The 19,344-nt window shown below is 37.0% G+C and overlaps 1 protein-coding gene across 1 annotated transcript in view; it reads right to left on the bottom strand.

Annotated features, from left to right (window-relative positions):
• The window catches only part of ROCK1 (Rho associated coiled-coil containing protein kinase 1), an 88,467-nt gene extending 72,827 nt beyond the window's left edge, over positions 1-15,640 (bottom strand). Inside the window, exon 1 of the mRNA XM_058179153.1 lies at positions 14,544-15,640. Coding sequence (XP_058035136.1) covers positions 14,544-14,636 — 93 coding nt within the window. The 5' untranslated portion in view covers positions 14,637-15,640. The remainder of the gene's footprint in view (positions 1-14,543) is intronic.
• Between the last annotated feature and the right edge of the window lie 3,704 nt (positions 15,641-19,344).

Raw genomic sequence — 19,344 nt, 5'->3', positions numbered from 1 at the left:
AAAGCTCAACCCATTAAAAAATTAAAAGCAAAAATTTGGTGCCAGATCAGTTCTAATGCGCAATTATTTAATCTTCTCCCAATGCTTGGGGAGAAAGCCAAGTCTTCAAAGCTCTATAGAAAGTTAAAACGGTAGAGATCTACCAAATTTCAGGGGACAGAATATACCACAGGGCAGGAACTATTGCAGAACAGGCACACATCCTAGCTCCCATCAGATGACAATATTTAGGGGAAGAGTCTAGGACCGTGCCCACGCTATCTGACCTGGTTAGATGGGTAGATGTCCTTAAGAAAAGGCAGTCCTGCAGATAGTGTGGCCTTGTGCCATATAAGGCTTTAAAGATGATGACCATTAACTTGAATTGCACCCAGAAAAAAAAATGGAAGCCAGAGTATCTCGCACAACAGAGATATTACAGGGGGAAACCTAGGGGCTCTAAATACTCATGTGCATTGCCGCATTCTGGACAAGTTGAAGTTTCCAAGTGTTCTTCCAGGACAGCCCATGAAAAAAGTAATCCAGAGGGGAGCTAAGGCATGAGTAAACATAAGCAAGGCCTCCCGGTCCAGGAAAGGGCACAACTGATGTATCAGATAAATCTGTACAAAGGCCAACCCAAATTGTGTACCGGCTCAGTCTGGGGAAGTGCTATCCCTTCCAGAGTTGAAGATGAAGAATCATCTGATCCTGCGGGGGGGGGGTGTGTGGACAAAAACCCATAGTCACTCTGTTTTGCCAAGGTTGAGTCAGAGCCACTTCCTCCCCATCCAGACCACTATAACCCCCAAGCACTCAACAGCACTGCCAATGCATCATTTGCCTGGCAAATGATAGATATATACAATTGAATGTCATCAGCATACTGAATTATTCCTTCACCCAACTTTATGAAGTTCAGGAACATACCATTATCTATGATATTTTAAAGTTAAATAAAGAGCCAGAAAAATTAAGAGAAAGTTATTGTATTTATTCTCTCATCTCAGGAAATATTGTCCATGACAATCACAAAGACTATTCTCATATTGTACCTTCAAGTTGCAAATTCCAGGTTAGAAGAGACATAAGTAAGAGAGCAAGGGGGTGCATGGGAGGGGCACCGTAAAGGTGAGAGACTGAGAGGTGCCATATAGATCAGGTGCACAAGGGTGCAAGGGATTTAGCTAACAGGCATGGCAAGAGGAAGGAGCAAGGGGTGTACAAGAAGCACAGCATGAGTTAGGCAGGATGAGTATGGCAAGGGTCAGGGAGGGTGCAAGAGGATGTGACACAACAATGGTGTGGAAGAGATGTGACGCAGGTTGGGAATAGAAGAAATACAGTGAGTCAGGAAAGATGCATGAGAGGAGTAGCATAGGAAAAAGAGGACACACAAGGATGGAGCGTGGGTCAGGGCTGGTGTGCAGCACACAGATGAAGTGTATGGGAACCAGTGCAGGTTGGGGAAGACACACAAGTGCCCACATGATACAAGTGCAGAGGGACTGGGAAAGTGTACTTGAGGAGACTTGTTGAGATTTGTTATTTTTCCTGCAAGATGCTCCATTGACTTTCTGCGGAAGCCAGCAGGGAATGATTCAGGGCACTATAACCAATCATGAGTGCAAACTGATTGCCAAGTGCTCAGATTTCAATCACCTGACAGGGGATGTTGGGAAAAGTGGAACATCAAGGACTAGACATAATCACCATTGGTTCAGTGTTGTTGTAGCTTAAAACAAATAGTCATAGGTTGAGGATTGCCTGTATTCAAGCCATACTTTGTTGGGTTTGATTCACTGAGGCACAGCCTCAGAAAAATTGACCAAGCTCTACAAATGTACTAATATTAATAACTATTTTCATTGAACTATTTTATGAGACAGTGGCCTGAACAGAAATATTTGCTATGTAGCCATAAAAAACTCAAGGCAGCAAACATGCATGTATGTATGCCAATTCAAAGTAATGAACACACCTAATAATCCTGCCTCCTATTTTTCCTACAACATTGTGACTTAAATTCAGCTGAGAGTAATTGGCCCAAAGTTACCGAGCCAGCTATGAAATGGCCTGATTTATCCAGTTAAGATCCTTAAGAATGTGTTAGTCCAGTGATGTGCTGAAACTTATGTTTCTCATAAAGGAGCCTGAAACTTTATGGTAATTTGGTTCATTGTTGGTTTACAATTAAGTATAATTTAAAAACAAACTTTTGGAGAAACTTACAATTAAATTAACTGCTTCTAAAATGTAACTCTTCAAGTCTCAAGCACTAACAATTAACCTTATTCATATGTTCTATAATTTATGTCTGTAAAATATATTTATGAAGACTTATATATTAATGGTGTTTTGCATCATTCAGAGCAAGTAGTTTATATATTTAAAGCCACAAAAATTGTATGCTGGTTGGCTTAGACAGCATGCAAATCATAATTGTAGTTTATTTAACCACAGTGTGTTCAATAAATAACAGTTGGCTGGGCTGGGTATACCACTAAGTAAGTACCATTTTTACAAACAATGGCTGAATTATTAAACATGCTAAACCCAAACCAAATCTCATTATGGCTTACATAATATGTGAACTTAATCATTTATTGAGAAATGCAATAAAATACAGATAGATGCTGTGAATAAAACATCATTTACATTTTCCCAAAATAATCAAATACTAAAAATAAAGCCATTACAGATTTGATATTTAAACTTATAGAATTTTCAAAATGCCCCCCAAAATTATAATAATGTAAGAAACGCTAGTTGTAGTAAGAGTAGTAATTGTTTTATTTTTGTATTTATTTGTAGGAAATACCACATTAGCAATTTGGACACTATTTCCCAATTACTGATAGTACAGTAATTACAGGCTGTTATCAGTTCCTTTGTTTTATCCTATGGAGATAAAGACCGACTGGTAAGAAAGAGTGCTAAAGTAATTTTCTGGAAATAACTTAGTAGAGGACTTTTCTAACATTGTCAGGCCACAGAACCCACTAGTTTTAAAAAAGCAAACAAATCCAGAACTCTTGATCAAGAGGCAAATTTCTTATGACAGACAAATATCTGTGTTGGGTGAACATTTTCCCCCTTAGTTTCTTACAGAATCTTATCAAATTTTCATGGAACCTAGGATTCTGCAAAACATATTTTGAAAAGCTCAAATCTAGTAAACATGTTATGGAACAGCCTGGTCCTAATTTTATGAAAAATTGGAGAAGGAAGAGGTTAATCTTGGAGAGTAAAACAAACTTATACAGTAATGACTGATCATAAACATGTCAGGAAATAGATTTTTAGTCCAGATTAAATTTAGTGGTGATAAGTAAATGGAATCTGTATAATGTTTATAAGATGATAAAAGTAAATACTTTTTTTCTACTGTAGAAGGAAAATTTATCTAGGATACTAAAATCTTCCAGATTTACCAGAGGAAATTGTACTACAAGAAAGAAGAAATTATGTGCTAAAAGCCATGAAACCAATTGATTATTAGTATTGGAAAGATATCAGAACTATAGTTACAGAAAACTAGATAATTCAATATCAGACACAAGTGCAGGTAAGATTGTGCAGCATGTTTATATATTATTTTTAAAATATAAGCTATGATAGTGCTATATATAATGAGCTTGTTGTGTTTCATTCAAAACAAAATGTACTGCTGATTTTAGATACATCCACATCTTTCATTAGTAGAAGCATATTTGATTCAGGTTATATGAGGTCAATAAATAATCTTGGAGCCTATAGGGTTATAGAATCGCCTATTTTTAAATATAATTTTAAACCAGTATTTCTACAAATTAGGTATATAGATGTTATTTATAGGTGAGGAAGAAGAAAATAAGTTCAAGAAGTACTTATTTTCAAAGCCCTTAAAATGACTTACAAACCAAATGCAAATAGTCCTTGGCTTACAACAGCTCATTTAGTGACCATTCAAAGTTACAATGGCACTGAAAAAAGTGACTTATGACCGTTTTTCACAGTTACAATCTTTGCAGCAATCCCATGATCATGTGATCAAAATTCAGATGTTTGGCAATTGGTTCATACTTATGACCGTTGTAGCGTCCCAGAATCATATGATCATCTTTTGCAACCTTCTGACAAGCAAAATCAATGGGGAAGCCAGATTCTCTTAACAACCAGGTCACTACCATATGAACTGCAGTGATTCACTTAACTGTGGCAAGAAATGTCATAAAAGGGGGCAAAGCTCACTTAACAAAATAAATTTTGGCCTTAATTATGGTAGTTAGTCAAGGACTACCTGTATCCAAAGGAGTGCAAACTCTTCCTTATCATCTTCAAGTTCTTCATTTGGTGGAGGTGTACATAGAAAAGGAAATACTATGTGTAAGTCTTAGAATGTATTGTTCTCTGAAGACAGATTTTTTTAACCACAAAGTTTTACCACAAAGTTTATGGTACTAGGTTCAGATATTTCCTCAGGTATTTTAAGTTGGTTTTATGATCTATCTACTTTATAACTTAGAGAAATCTTATTAAGTTATACCACAAACATTTTATTTATTATTTATTTGATTTATTTTGTCAAGTATGTATTTTATGACAGATACAAATGTAAACATAATTATAAATACATGTAAAGGATACAAATAAAAGAAAACATTAGGACAAGGATGGTAGGGATGCTGGTGCACTTATGCACGCCCCTTACAGACCTCTTAGGAATGGGGTGAGGTCTACAGTAGACAGTCTAAGGTTAAAGTTTTGGGGATTTGGGGAAGAAACCAGTCTGGTAGTGCATTCCAGGCGTTGACAACTCTGTTACTGAAGTTGTATTTTCTGCAGTCTAGTTTGGATCGGTTTATTCATTGAATAAACTATAAATAAATAATAAATAAATAAATAATGAATAGTTTATTCATTGAATAAACTGTAAATAATTTTGGAGAAATAAAATAAATTCAGGTGCTTGGGATCATATGTTTGAAAATCTTTTTTTTAATCTGGGAAAAAACCCTAGATATAAAAAATTACAATGTCAGGGTTACTATGTTACTTTTACTGTTACTACTATTACTATGTCAAACAAAACCAATTCTCCATTGTACCCATCTTCTATGATATGTATGTTATAGCCTACAAAGAGATTTTTTTTACTTCATCTGATACTTATGAAAATTTTGCCTTATATTGTTCATAAAATGGTAACCAAAAATACATTCTGAGTCACAAGTAACATTTTCAAGCACTATTTCTTACAGGTAAAATTATATGTAACTTCCTTACAGTTAAAGGACTCTTTTCATCAACTTAAGTGCATTTTTAAAAAACTCACAATATTTGTACAATAACATTTGATAGAAATTTTAGGGAAAAAGCACTTTTTAGCACACCATGTTTCATTTTCTATGCAACACATATTCACAGAAAGGACTCCCAATAGCTGCTCACATAAAATTTCAGCCATTAAAAACTATTTCATTTGAAGCTAAGGAGGTAATATAAATTCTTGTTATACTGAATTAGTTAACATATCTCTCCTTAACTTTTGACTTCCTTACTCTCTGTGATCTGCCATGATGACATAAAAGACTTTGACCAATAGTTGTCAAAGTGTTTCTTGCTGTCAGTGGTTCTAGATTTAACTGTTTGTGAAATAAGCCAATCACCAAAGTGTTTTCAGTAGGTAGACATAGAGACTTGTAAAGCCTAAACACTGGACACTGCATTAACATTACACACTCCCAGAAATAATAGGATTGAAGTCTTAGTGTCACTTTTTAAAAGGAATACAAATTCAATTTAGAAGTACAATTCTTTAGAGTACTGAAAGTATATTAAGACCCAACAATTAAAAAGCATACATGCATTTAAGATAAAAGCACTAAAATAGTTAATATAATCACACCTGAAATAGAAATTGAATACTTAAATATGACCTTTCTAGGAATAGTTTAGAATGTTATATTAGATTTTAAAGCGCTATAGAAATTCTTATTGCCCAAACTGATTTGTTTTGATTTCATCAGGTAACTGGTAGTGTAATACAGTGACCCGCAACTTTTTGGGCACCAGGGACCGGTTCCATGGAGAGAGGTTTTTTCACAGACCAGAGGGCCATGGTTTCAAGTGCTGCCTGCATCCCATGGATGGGGCTTTGTTTGCGTGGCCTGGTTGCTGGCATGTCACGGACCCGTGCTGATTTGCAGACCTGATGTAACAAACTGAATTTCCAAAGAAACTTTGAGTTAGAATATTCTTAAAGTTTTAGTAATATTTCTTCTAAAAATACTGTAAATAATAGGATTGAAGTCTTAGTGTCACTTTTTAAAAGGAATACAAATTCAATTTAGAAGTACAATTCTTTAGAGTACTGAAAGTATATTAAGACCCAACAATTAAAAAGCATACATGCATTTAAGATAAAAGCACTAAAATAGTTAATATAATCACACCTGAAATAGAAATTGAATACTTAAATATGACCTTTCTAGGAATAGTTTAGAATGTTATATTAGATTTTAAAGCGCTATAGAAATTCTTATTGCCCAAACTGATTTGTTTTGATTTCATCAGGTAACTGGTAGTGTAATACAGTGACCTGCAACTTTTTGGGCACCAGGGACCGGTTCCATGGAGAGAGGTTCTTCCATAGCCCAGAGAGGGCATGGTTTCACATGCTGCCTGCATCCCATGGATGGGGCTTTGTTTGCGTGGCCTGGTTGCTGGCATGTCACGGACCCGTGCTGATTTGCAGACCTGATGTAACAAACTGAATTTCCAAAGAAATTTTGAGTTAGAATATTCTTAAAGTTTTAGTAATATTTCTTCTAAAAATACTGTAAATAATAGGATTGAAGTCTTAGTGTCACTTTTTAAAAGGAATACAAATTCAATTTAGAAGTACAATTCTTTAGAGTACTGAAAGTATATTAAGACCCAACAATTAAAAAGCATACATGCATTTAAGATAAAAGCACTAAAATAGTTTATATAATCACACCTGAAATAGAAATTGAATACTTAAATATGACCTTTCTAGGAATAGTTTAGAATGTTATATTAGATTTTAAAGCGCTATAGAAATTCTTATTGCCCAAACTGATTTGTTTTGATTTCATCAGGTAACTGGTAGTGTAATACAGTGACCTGCAACTTTTTGGGCACCAGGGACCGGTTCCATGGAGAGAGGTTCTTCCATAGCCCAGAGAGGGCATGGTTTCACATGCTGCCTGCATCCCATGGATGGGGCTTTGTTTGCGTGGCCTGGTTGCTGGCATGTCACGGACCCGTGCTGATTTGCAGACCTGATGTAACAAACTGAATTTCCAAAGAAACTTTGAGTTAGAATATTCTTAAAGTTTTAGTAATATTTCTTCTAAAAATACTGTAAATAATAGGATTGAAGTCTTAGTGTCACTTTTAAAAGGAATACAAATTCAATTTAGAAGTACAATTCTTTAGAGTACTGAAAGTATATTAAGACCCAACAATTAAAAAGCATACATGCATTTAAGATAAAAGCACTAAAATAGTTTATATAATCACACCTGAAATAGAAATTGAATACTTAAATATGACCTTTCTAGGAATAGTTTAGAATGTTATATTAGATTTTAAAGCGCTATAGAAATTCTTATTGCCCAAACTGATTTGTTTTGATTTCATCAGGTAACTGGTAGTGTAATACAGTGACCCGCAACTTTTTGGGCACCAGGGACCGGTTCCATGGAGAGAGGTTCTTCCATAGCCCAGAGAGGGCATGGTTTCACATGCTGCCTGCATCCCATGGATGGGGCTTTGTTTGCGTGGCCTGGTTGCTGGCATGTCACGGACCCGTGCTGATTTGCAGACCTGATGTAACAAACTGAATTTCCAAAGAAATTTTGAGTTAGAATATTCTTAAAGTTTTAGTAATATTTCTTCTAAAAATACTGTAAATAATAGGATTGAAGTCTTAGTGTCACTTTTTAAAAGGAATACAAATTCAATTTAGAAGTACAATTCTTTAGAGTACTGAAAGTATATTAAGACCCAACAATTAAAAAGCATACATGCATTTAAGATAAAAGCACTAAAATAGTTTATATAATCACACCTGAAATAGAAATTGAATACTTAAATATGACCTTTCTAGGAATAGTTTAGAATGTTATATTAGATTTTAAAGCGCTATAGAAATTCTTATTGCCCAAACTGATTTGTTTTGATTTCATCAGGTAACTGGTAGTGTAATACAGTGACCCGCAACTTTTTGGGCACCAGGGACCGGTTCCATGGAGAGAGGTTCTTCCATAGCCCAGAGAGGGCATGGTTTCACATGCTGCCTGCATCCCATGGATGGGGCTTTGTTTGCGTGGCCTGGTTGCTGGCATGTCACGGACCCGTGCTGATTTGCAGACCTGATGTAACAAACTGAATTTCCAAAGAAACTTTGAGTTAGAATATTCTTAAAGTTTTAGTAATATTTCTTCTAAAATACTATTTTCCCTATATTCATAACATTATCAGGCCCCAAGAAACAATAAATCAGAATTTTATTACTAACTTAAAAAAATAGAAAAGAAAGACATGCACAAGTTAGTCTACTTAAAATCCAAAATCTACGGTTTATATAAATTTCAGAATAGGTACAAATGAGAAAGCAATTAACAGTATTTTTTCCAGGGAGAGAAGGAAAGAGAAGATGAGGGTGAGACCTGTAAGTACCATGTCAGGCTTTACCTGAGCATCAGTACTAAATCTGGTCCTTGCCAGGAAACATAACATACATACTAAGGGATAAATTGACAGCTTCCTTAATCAAATATAGAGGTAGTTTCTGCTGAGATTTTCACTCTGTGTGTTATTCACAGTACCACCATAAATTCACTCCATTATTTAGACATGTACAATGATGCAGGCGAAATATTGGTTATCAAAAGCTACACAGTATACATAAAATGAAAACATTAACCCAATCATATGTATTATAGACTATACATGTGCATGGACTTTTGTTTCCAAATTACAAAAATACAAAATGGCAATACAGTAATGATGTAACGTAATTAAGCATATAAATATATTTATATTTTTTGGATGAAGCAACTTGCAGCTCTAACGTGAAATAAATTTACTATTGTTTTAATAAAGTCAGAATTTTAGTGCTCATGTGATTTTTCTAATATTTTCTAATATTTCCCTATATTCATAACATTATCAGGCCCCAAGAAACAATAAATCAGAATTTTATTACTAACTTAAAAAAATAGAAAAGAAAGACATGCACAAGTTAGTCTACTTAAAATCCAAAATCTACGGTTTATATAAATTTCAGAATAGGTACAAATGAGAAAGCAATTAACAGTATTTTTTCCAGGGAGAGAAGGAAAGAGAAGATGAGGGTGAGACCTGTAAGTACCATGTCAGGCTTTACCTGAGCATCAGTACTAAATCTGGTCCTTGCCAGGAAACATAACATACATACTAAGGGATAAATTGACAGCTTCCTTAATCAAATATAGAGGTAGTTTCTGCTGAGATTTTCACTCTGTGTGTTATTCACAGTACCACCATAAATTCACTCCATTATTTAGACATGTACAATGATGCAGGCGAAATATTGGTTATCAAAAGCTACACAGTATACATAAAATGAAAACATTAACCCAATCATATGTATTATAGACTATACATGTGCATGGACTTTTGTTTCAAATTACAAAATGAAAGAGCCAATAAGGTCAGGAGAAATGAACACTGGCATCTTAACCTTCAGATCCAGTTAATCTATGTTTGTGGTTTTATTCAGGTATTAAACAACCAAATAAAATAAATCATGTAGGACAATATAGATGTAATAATTATAAGGAAACTTGAAGACTGCCTTCAAGAGGAGCAGCACAATATATTATTCCTCAACCAACAACTTAATGTGATTGAGAGCTTTAAGAGAATGAATAGAGCTTATACTAGCCATGCATATGATTAAATTCTTAAAATATTTATAAAATTGTTGCCATATCTTAAGTGGTAAATATAATTCCCAGAGAAACTTCCAAAATTGCTACAAAAATACAAAATGGCAATACAGTAATGATGTAATGTAATTAAGCATATAAATATATATATATATATATATATATATATATTTTTGGATGAAGCAACTTGCAGCTCTAACGTGAAATAAATTTACTATTGTTTTAATAAAGTCAGAATTTTAGTGCTCATGTGATTTTTCTAATATTTTCTAATATTTTCTAATATTTTCTAATATTTCCCTATATTCATAACATTATCAGGCCCCAAGAAACAATAAATCAGAATTTTAGTGCTCATGTGATTTTCTAATATTTCCCTATATTCATAACATTATCAGGCCCCAAGAAACAATAAATCAGAATTTTAGTGCTCATGTGATTTTCTAATATTTTCTAATATTTTCTAATATTTCCCTATATTCATAACATTATCAGGCCCCAAGAAACAATAAATCAGAATTTTAGTGCTCATGTGATTTTCTAATATTTCCCTATATTCATAACATTATCAGGCCCCAAGAAACAATAAATCAGAATTTTATTACTAACTTAAAAAAAAAGTTTAAATCCCAATCCTTAAATAATGCTTTCTATGATTACAACTGTTATATTGCTTAAAAATGTTATCTAGATGTTTTAAGGAACCCACTGGATTTAATTTCTTCTTGACTACCCTCACCCAGACCACAACTGATTTCAGTCATTTAAAAAAATTAATAAATCCAATCGCTTCTTTAAAACATCTAAATACTTCAAAGAAGCAACTCAGGGTATTTAGGTTACAAAAAGTCAGGAGAAATGAACACTGGCATCTTAACCTTCAGATCCAGTTAATCTATGTTTGTGGTTTTATTCAGGTATTAAACAACCAAATAAAATAAATCATGTAGGACAATATAGATGTAATAATTATAAGGAAACTTGAAGACTGCCTTCAAGAGGAGCAGCACAATACATTATTCCTCCACCAACAACTTAATGTGATTGAGAGCTTTAAGAGAATGAATAGAGCTTATACTAGCCATGCATATGATTAAATTCTTAAAATATTTATAAAATTGTTGCCATATCTTAAGTGGTAAATATAATTCCCAGAGAAACTTCCAAAATTGCTACAAAAATACAAAATGGCAATACAGTAATGATGTAACGTAATTAAGCATATAAATATATATATATATATATATATATATATACATACATATATATATATATATTTTTGGATGAAGCAACTTGCAGCTCTAACGTGAAATAAATTTACTATTGTTTTAATAAAGTCAGAATTTTAGTGCTCATGTGATTTTTCTAATATTTTCTAATATTTCCCTATATTCATAACATTATCAGGCCCCAAGAAACAATAAATCAGAATTTTATTACTAACTTAAAAAAATAGAAAAGAAAGACATGCACAAGTTAGTCTACTTAAAATCCAAAATCTACGGTTTATATAAATTTCAGAATAGGTACAAATGAGAAAGCAATTAACAGTATTTTTTCCAGGGGGAGACGGAAAGAGAAGATGAGGGTGAGACCTGTAAGTACCATGTCAGGCTTTACCTGAGCATCAGTACTAAATCTGGTCCTTGCCAGGAAACATAACATACATACTAAGGGATAAATTGACAGCTTCCTTAATCAAATATAGAGGTAGTTTCTGCTGAGATTTTCACTCTGTGTGTTATTCACAGTACCACCATAAATTCACTCCATTATTTAGACATGTACAATGATGCAGGCGAAATATTGGTTATCAAAAGCTACACAGTATACATAAAATGAAAACATTAACCCAATCATATGTATTATAGACTATACATGTGCATGGACTTTTGTTTCAAATTACAAAATGAAAGAGCCAATAAGGTCAGGAGAAAGGGACAAAGAGCCAGCAGAACAAGGGTAGAGCAGCATCAGGTGAGAAGCTGATTCAGAATTTAGCTTAATATCAGAGTATATTCACTCTGCATCAAGGCTAATCCAACCCCAAGAAAGTTATTTGAATAATGCTACACCTATTTGCAACAAGTTAAAGCATCTATGTCCTTTCCAAGAGTCATATTATTGTCTTCCAAAGGAGCCATGAAATCCAGGGAAAGAACACATTAGTTTTGTTAAACCAAAGTGCTACACAGTCCTATTCTAAAATTAAAATACTATTTTCTCTAGATTAGACACACAAGATAACTATCTTGAACCTAACCCAATTATAAACATAGAAAATTCCACTAAACTAATTGGGCAAAAAGTCTAATTCACATCGGACACCTTCCTACTTCACTACAGGCCACGCACATCTCTATTACTGATAAGACATTTAGTAGTTACTCTTGATTATCGACTTAGTGTAACCATCAATCACTATGCTAAAAAATATCATTCCCATGAAGTAAATTCAAAAGGTACACAGTAACTGTTAAATGAATCTGTCCCACTCATCAGCCTAACACACAAAGCATTTACAACTGATACAAACAGTGCTCTCATATCAATATTATGCCCAACAGTGAGAAACCTCTACATTTCAAGGACATTGCCAGGCTTTGTGCAACATGTTAATAAAAACTGGAGGGACATCTGAGGAGGAGATTTAGGGGATTTTAAGGAGCAAAATGGTGCTTTAAACTAAGGGCAACTTAACTCCTTAATCCTCCACCCAAATGGCTGAAATTTTGGTTCCTTCCATAACAGAGAGGCAGCTTTCAAGGGCAGCAAAAGGGCTACATCAACTACAGTGCTGTAGGTACTCCAGTTATGCACCTGATTTTTATACATACATATACACATATACCACATACATATATATAATAAATAAATAAAAGGTGCGTTACAGGAGTACCTAGAGCACTGTAGAGTGTGTGTTTGCCAAATATACAGTAGCCTGCTACAGTACTGCACTGATGGATATCTCCCGTCTATAAAAGAAATAAAATATAATCACTTGACAAGACATTGATAAAAATAAGGAAAGGCAGCTTATTTTTTAAAAAAGTAGAATGCAGTGAAAGGCAATAAAAACAATGGCCTTGTCTCTCATACTAAGCTTTTACAATAGTTATTTTCAATTATACTTGTCCTCCTTAACAATTATGAAGTTTATAAACTAACCACAAAATAAAGGTAAAATATGGTTGATTCTTTACTTTGCACTGTCATGTGGCTTTCAATTCTTTTTTTTTTTACAGTATTGTATACTGGAAAGGGTTCTATTATACACTGATGTTGCACACTCTACCTTAATAGTCTTGAGGACCCATAGTCAAACATTTTAAAGTTACATTTTTATTATGGGAAAAAATAAGGACAAATAAGCCATATTGACTTATTCTTTTGGGTTAATATGAAAAATGAAATTATGCACAAGGGTGTAAACCTAATTCAGCTACCTAAAATCAATGCACCATACACCAATTTAACCTGTTTCTTTAGTAAATAGAAAACCACTGACTACCTGGACTAATCTTAATTGGTTAGGAACCTATGTTCTATGAGATTCACCCCAGCTATATTTACACAAGTTACACCATGGTTAACCGAAGTATAGTTTATTTACTTAACCGAGTGCCTGAATTAATAACCACAGAACCATAAACAAACTACATAGGTTCACTTCTAAGCTACAAACTAACCAAATGTTCAGTTTAGTATGTTTGAACACATCCCTAATATTAGCACAACAGTATCATTCCCTAAATCAGTACATGCAGTCATGTAAATAAGTCCAAATAAGCAAGCTAAATCTTATCTTTGTAACAGTAATATTTTTTGTGTTAATATCACATTAAGCCTCCATCAACCTCTAGGGCAATCCTTTGAATATCAGGCAGTATATGGATTCTATTGGTTGGAAACCACATGAATCATACAATCATCTTAACCTCTTTGAGGTAATTCAATTTGACTTATTTGAACTGAATTCCAATTCTCAAAAGGGTTCCACAACACATTGCAGGTACTACTCAATTTAAAATCATTTGAAGTGACTTACGATCAATTCTTGCATTTACAAATATTGCCGTCTCCCTGCAGTCACATGACCAAAATTTGGACACTTAGCAACCAGCATATACGTTGGCAGCACCTTGGGAGTCACGTGATCACCATTTGCAACCTTCTCAGGGAGCTTTGGATAAGCAATGTTAATGAGGGAAGCTGAATCCACATAACAACCATGGTGATTCACTTAACAACTGTAGCAAAAAAAGTCATAAAATTGTATGCAACTTGCTTGGCAACTGCCTCACTTAGTGATAAAACTTCCAGTCCTAATTGTTGTCATAAATCGAGGATTCCATATAGCGGGCCTTGACCCAAACCTAAGCCTACAAGAATGAATTGTTTTAATTTGAGAAAATAGAGCTGCCCCCTTCTAGACTGAGTGCTTTGTCAAAATATTTCTAGTAACCTTCTTCAAATCACTACCATCCATACATGCAAGATTTACACTTCCAGAAATAAAAAGGCAACCAAGATCTTGTATTTAAGGGGGGGGGGGCAACCCTCAAGGAAATCTTCCCCTCCCATTTAATAGAAACCGAAAAGGAAGTCAATGCCACTCACCAGTAAGCAGTCCGAATTCACTTCAGATTTGGGGTCTTTTATCATCATCCCGATTTTTTCAAACCGGGACTCAAAGCTTTCTCCTGTCGACATAATGTTGAAGAGGCGGTCTCCTTAATCCACAGGAAATCAAATCTGGAGGACGGGGTGTCTCCCTGAGTTCTCCCTCTCAGAGAAGAGCCGGAGTCTGGCTGGGGTTGTCCCTTGTCCTCCCCCCGTTACACATCGTCGCGCGACAAAAGCGAACGTCGAAAACGGGAAGGGAGGCGCTGCTCCGTCCTGAGGGGAGCCGCCTTCTCGGTTGCCCCGCGAGTCTCTCTAGGCTGTACTCCCTAGCCCGCCGGTGCGCTCTCGTCTCCAGCCCGAGGCCCTGTGTCGAAGGAACCACATTTTCCCCGATCAGTGTAGCGGTTCCTCCCGCTTCTCTTTGGGTATTAGCTGCACAGCAGCAGCTTTGAAAGAAGGGAAGGAGGGGTGGAGGAAAAGCGCGAGGCCTACCATGAAAAACAGGAAACTTTCTCAGCGGAGCGTCATCCAGCTGCTCCCTCCACCGAGACTCGGGCCTGAGGCGGCGCACGGCTTCATTTCGTACTCAAGCCACGGCGGAGGTAGCGCGGGCGAGCCCTCTCAGAGGCCCCGCTAAGCCCCCGCTTCTGGGTCGGGAAAAGCGAGCCGACGCCTCCGCTTTGCTGTCCAGATGCGCGAGTTCTCTTCGGCCACCGCGTAACGGTTGAGATGCTTTCTTCCGCTCCTCGCTGCCTTTTCCCTCCTCTTCCGCGGCTTCTCCGGTCGCTGCGTTTCCCTTCCTTTCTTTTTCCCGATGCGGACCGGGATTCAAAAGTCTCGGAGAAGTAGGTGCAGCTTGCTAGAGTTCCGCTGCTCGGGCTGCTGCCCCACCTTGGTCCGTCGTGGCGCCGGGGTGGGGTGGGGGGCGGGGGAGAAAAAAAAAGAGCTCCTTCCAACTGCAGAGATGAGCGAAGGCAAAAAAAGTACAAAGCCGCAGGGTAGTCGCTATCGCCTCAGTGCGGCAGCTAATCAAGGAGGGAGCCCTCTACAAATATGTCCGCCTTCCTGTTCAAATAGTCTAAAAGCAAGACCGGAGGAAAGGGCGCATGCGCCGGAGGAGAACCACCACCGCCGGCTGTGACCACGGCTGCAAGCGCGCGCATGAGCGCGAGTGCCTCTCCGCCCTGTCGACGGTAGGCTCGGCCCGTCGCTTCTGCCTCTTTCTCACGCCTCACCGAGGAGAGCGCGAGAATTAACGGCCGGTCTGCGCGCGTGAACTCCTGAGGTGATTGCTAGGCGGCGGCCTGCGAGTAATGTGGCAGCAAATTCAGAATTGTCCAAGGACAGTTGCCCTATGCAGAGGATTAGAGGATGAGTTTACTCCTCTGCAGTAGGTTCTTTGTGGAGCGCGTGTTATTCCGTGCCACTTTTTGGGAAAAATTGGCGGTGTTGTATTTAAATCTTCTTGTGCCGATTGGTAGTGAAAGAGGAAAGAAGCGTCTTCAGCGCCAGCGCCCTGGATGTTTCTCATTATGGGTATCCCGAGAGGAATTCCCATTTAATGAATTCAAATCTAGCGAGATGGACAATTGAGCAAGAAAAAAGATACCAAGGGTTGTCAAGTGAGTATTATTTTGAGAAAATAACAGTTCAATGACCAACAAAATAAATAATAAGGTGTTTTTTATTGGCCTTCTGCTGGTAGTTTGTGATCAATGGTTTGGGGCTTAACTAATCACAGTGATGCTGCCAGAGAGATCTTTCCATTGACCAGGAGGTCTTCTCTGCAAAAGTTATGAAGTAGACTATCTGGGCTGCAAAAATTTGGATAATTAATATATGGCAGCAGAAAGACAACATCCAGAAAGCATCTTAGATTTTTCTGATGGAAATCTATATGTGATTTTCCTGGACTGGGAGACTTCCTTTGATTTCATCTTAAGGGAAACACTTTAGGTTACCTTAGTGCTACTGCATTCCATTAATAAAAGACTTCTGCCTTTATTTATCTCATTACTTTTCTTATAAAAGGTTGCTATCTTCTTGTCCCAAAATTGTTTAATTTGTATTATTCACGTGAAGTATAAATTTCTATATACTTCATATAATATGTACCAGTTACCTGAACAACTGAGCAATATCCAAATTTTGTTGTTTTGTTAAAGAGTCAAATTCTGTTGCCTTCCCTTTGCTTTATTAATTTAGCATTTCAAGGGCATACCATAGAATAACTGCTTCTGTGGAATCACTAAATAACACATTATTTTGCAGCATCTACCACATGGGGCATTAGGTATTTGCTACCCTTTTTCTTTTTTTCTGTCTACTGTCACCCTGCCTATTTAACTTATATTTAGAGCACATCATGAGAAAGGCGGGGCTAGATGAATCAAAAATTGGAATTAACATTGCTGGGATAAATATCAACAACCTCAGATATGCAGATGATATCACTCTAATGGCAGAAAGCGAAGAGGAACTAAAGAGCCTCTTAAAGAGCGGGTGAAGAAGGAGAGTGCAAAAGTTGGCTTGAAACTCAATATTAAGAAAACTAAGATCATGGCATCTGGCCCTCTAAATTCCTGACAAGTGGATGGGGAAGAAATGGAGGTAGTGGCAGATTTTATTTTCCTGGGCTCCAAGATCACAGCAGATGGGAACTGCAGCCAAGAAATTAAAAGACGCTTGCTCCTGGGGAGGAAAGCTATGGCAAATCTAGACATCGTACTAAAAAGCAGAGACATTACCCTGTCAACAAAAGTATGTATCGTCATGGCTATGGTTTTCCCAGTTGCAATGTATGGCTGTGAAAGTTGGACCATAAGAAAGGCTGAGCGCCAAAGAATTTAGGCCTTTGAACTCTGGTGCTGGAGAAGACTTCTGCGAGTCCCTTGGACTGCAAGGCGATCAAACCAGTCAGTCCTAGTAGAGATCAACCCTAAGTGCTCTTTAGAAGGCCAGATCCTGAAGATGAAACTGAAATACTTTGGCCATCTAATGAGAAAGAAGTACTCACTGGAAAAGAGCTTAATGCTGGAAAAGATAGAGGGCAAAAGAAGAAAGGGACGACAAAGAATGAGGTGGCTGGATGAAGTCACTGAAGCAGTAGGCATGAGTTTAAATGGACTCCAGAGGATGGTAGAGGACAGGAAGACCTGGAAGAACATTGTCCATGGGGTCACAATGGGTCGGACACGACTTCACAACTAACAACAACCCTTTTTCTTAACCATTTAGGGTGTCTGGATTGTTATATAATTGTCCTGATGTAAACAGATCTTGACTTTTTGTTTGCAATTACTGGGGATTTCTGTGTGTTTTCAGAATTTGATTTAAAAACTCTGTATAATGCCACTTTAGATTTTGTTTCACTTTTATTTAAAAAACAGACAGTGTTGCATGTAATTTCACTTTCAGCACATTAAAACCCTAACCCTAACAAAGTTAGGTATCTGATCTCTTGCCCTCTTGATCACTGTTACTGATAAGAAGCTGGAAAAAATGTTACTTTTTCTCAAATGGCTTCCCAATCCAAGGATGGGTACAACAGGCCATCTAGATGAATCTATAACTCTTCGTTAAATCTGCCACTTGCCCTTTCAACAGCAGCGGTGAGTTCAAGATTTCCAGATTGTGCACAAGTCTTGAGTTGGAAAGTACTAGTCCATTAAAGACTAGAGATGAAAAATTCCCAGGACCAGAAAGTCCCAACTACCTACAGCTACTCAGTATCTCCCCCATCCAGATTCACACAGCCTCCAAGCTCTGAATCAAAATTTGGACACCATCACTTGGACAACCTGAGGTTAAAATGTACAACTGGGTATGAATTGTACAAAGATGATACCACTCTAATGGCAGAAAGCGAAGAGGAACTAAAGAGCCTCTTAAAGAGCGGGTGAAGAAGGAGAGTGCAAAAGTTGGCTTGAAACTCAATATTAAGAAAACTAAGATCATGGCATCTGGCCCTCTAAATTCCTGACAAGTGGATGGGGAAGAAATGGAGGTAGTGGCAGATTTTATTTTCCTGGACTCCAAGATCACAGCAGATGGGAACTGCAGCCAAGAAATTAAAAGACGCTTGCTCCTGGGGAGGAAAGCTATGGCAAATCTAGACAGCGTACTAAAAAGCAGAGACATTACCCTGTCAACAAAAGTATGTATCGTCATGGCTATGGTTTTCCCAGTTGCAATGTATGGCTGTGAAAGTTGGACTATAAGAAAGGCTGAGCGCCAAAGAATTTAGGCCTTTGAACTCTGGTGCTGGAGAAGACTTCTGCAAGTCCCTTGGACTGCAAGGCGATCAAACCAGTCAGTCCTAGTAGAGATCAACCCTAAGTGCTCTTTAGAAGGCCAGATCCTGAAGATGAAACTGAAATACTTTGGCCATCTAATGAGAAAGAAGTACTCACTGGAAAAGAACTTAATGCTGGGAAAGATAGAGGGCAAAAGAAGAAAGGGACGACAAAGATCGGGAAAACCGAAGAGGTGGTGGAGTGGCTATCTTTTACAAAAAGACACTGAATCTAAAAAATATCCAAGTAGCACATAAACTCTCTCTTCCTGAAACCATAGTATGCGACCTATCCCTTGACACTACTCTTCGATTCTTACTATGCTACAGAGCCCCCGACTATGACATTACCCACGCAAATATGCTAACCTCAATGCTAACATGGACTACCTCTTGCCCATACCCTCTTATCTTCCTTGGTGACTTAAATCTACCTCTCATTAACTGGACAACCAATGAATGTTCAACTGACCCAATCCATACTACACTATACAACGCTGT

This window comes from Ahaetulla prasina, chromosome 3, assembly GCF_028640845.1.
Source record: "Ahaetulla prasina isolate Xishuangbanna chromosome 3, ASM2864084v1, whole genome shotgun sequence".
NCBI lineage: Eukaryota > Metazoa > Chordata > Lepidosauria > Squamata > Colubridae > Ahaetulla > Ahaetulla prasina.
The sequence above is the reverse complement of the archived record's forward strand: the minus strand, read 5'-3'. Positions and strand labels throughout refer to the sequence as shown.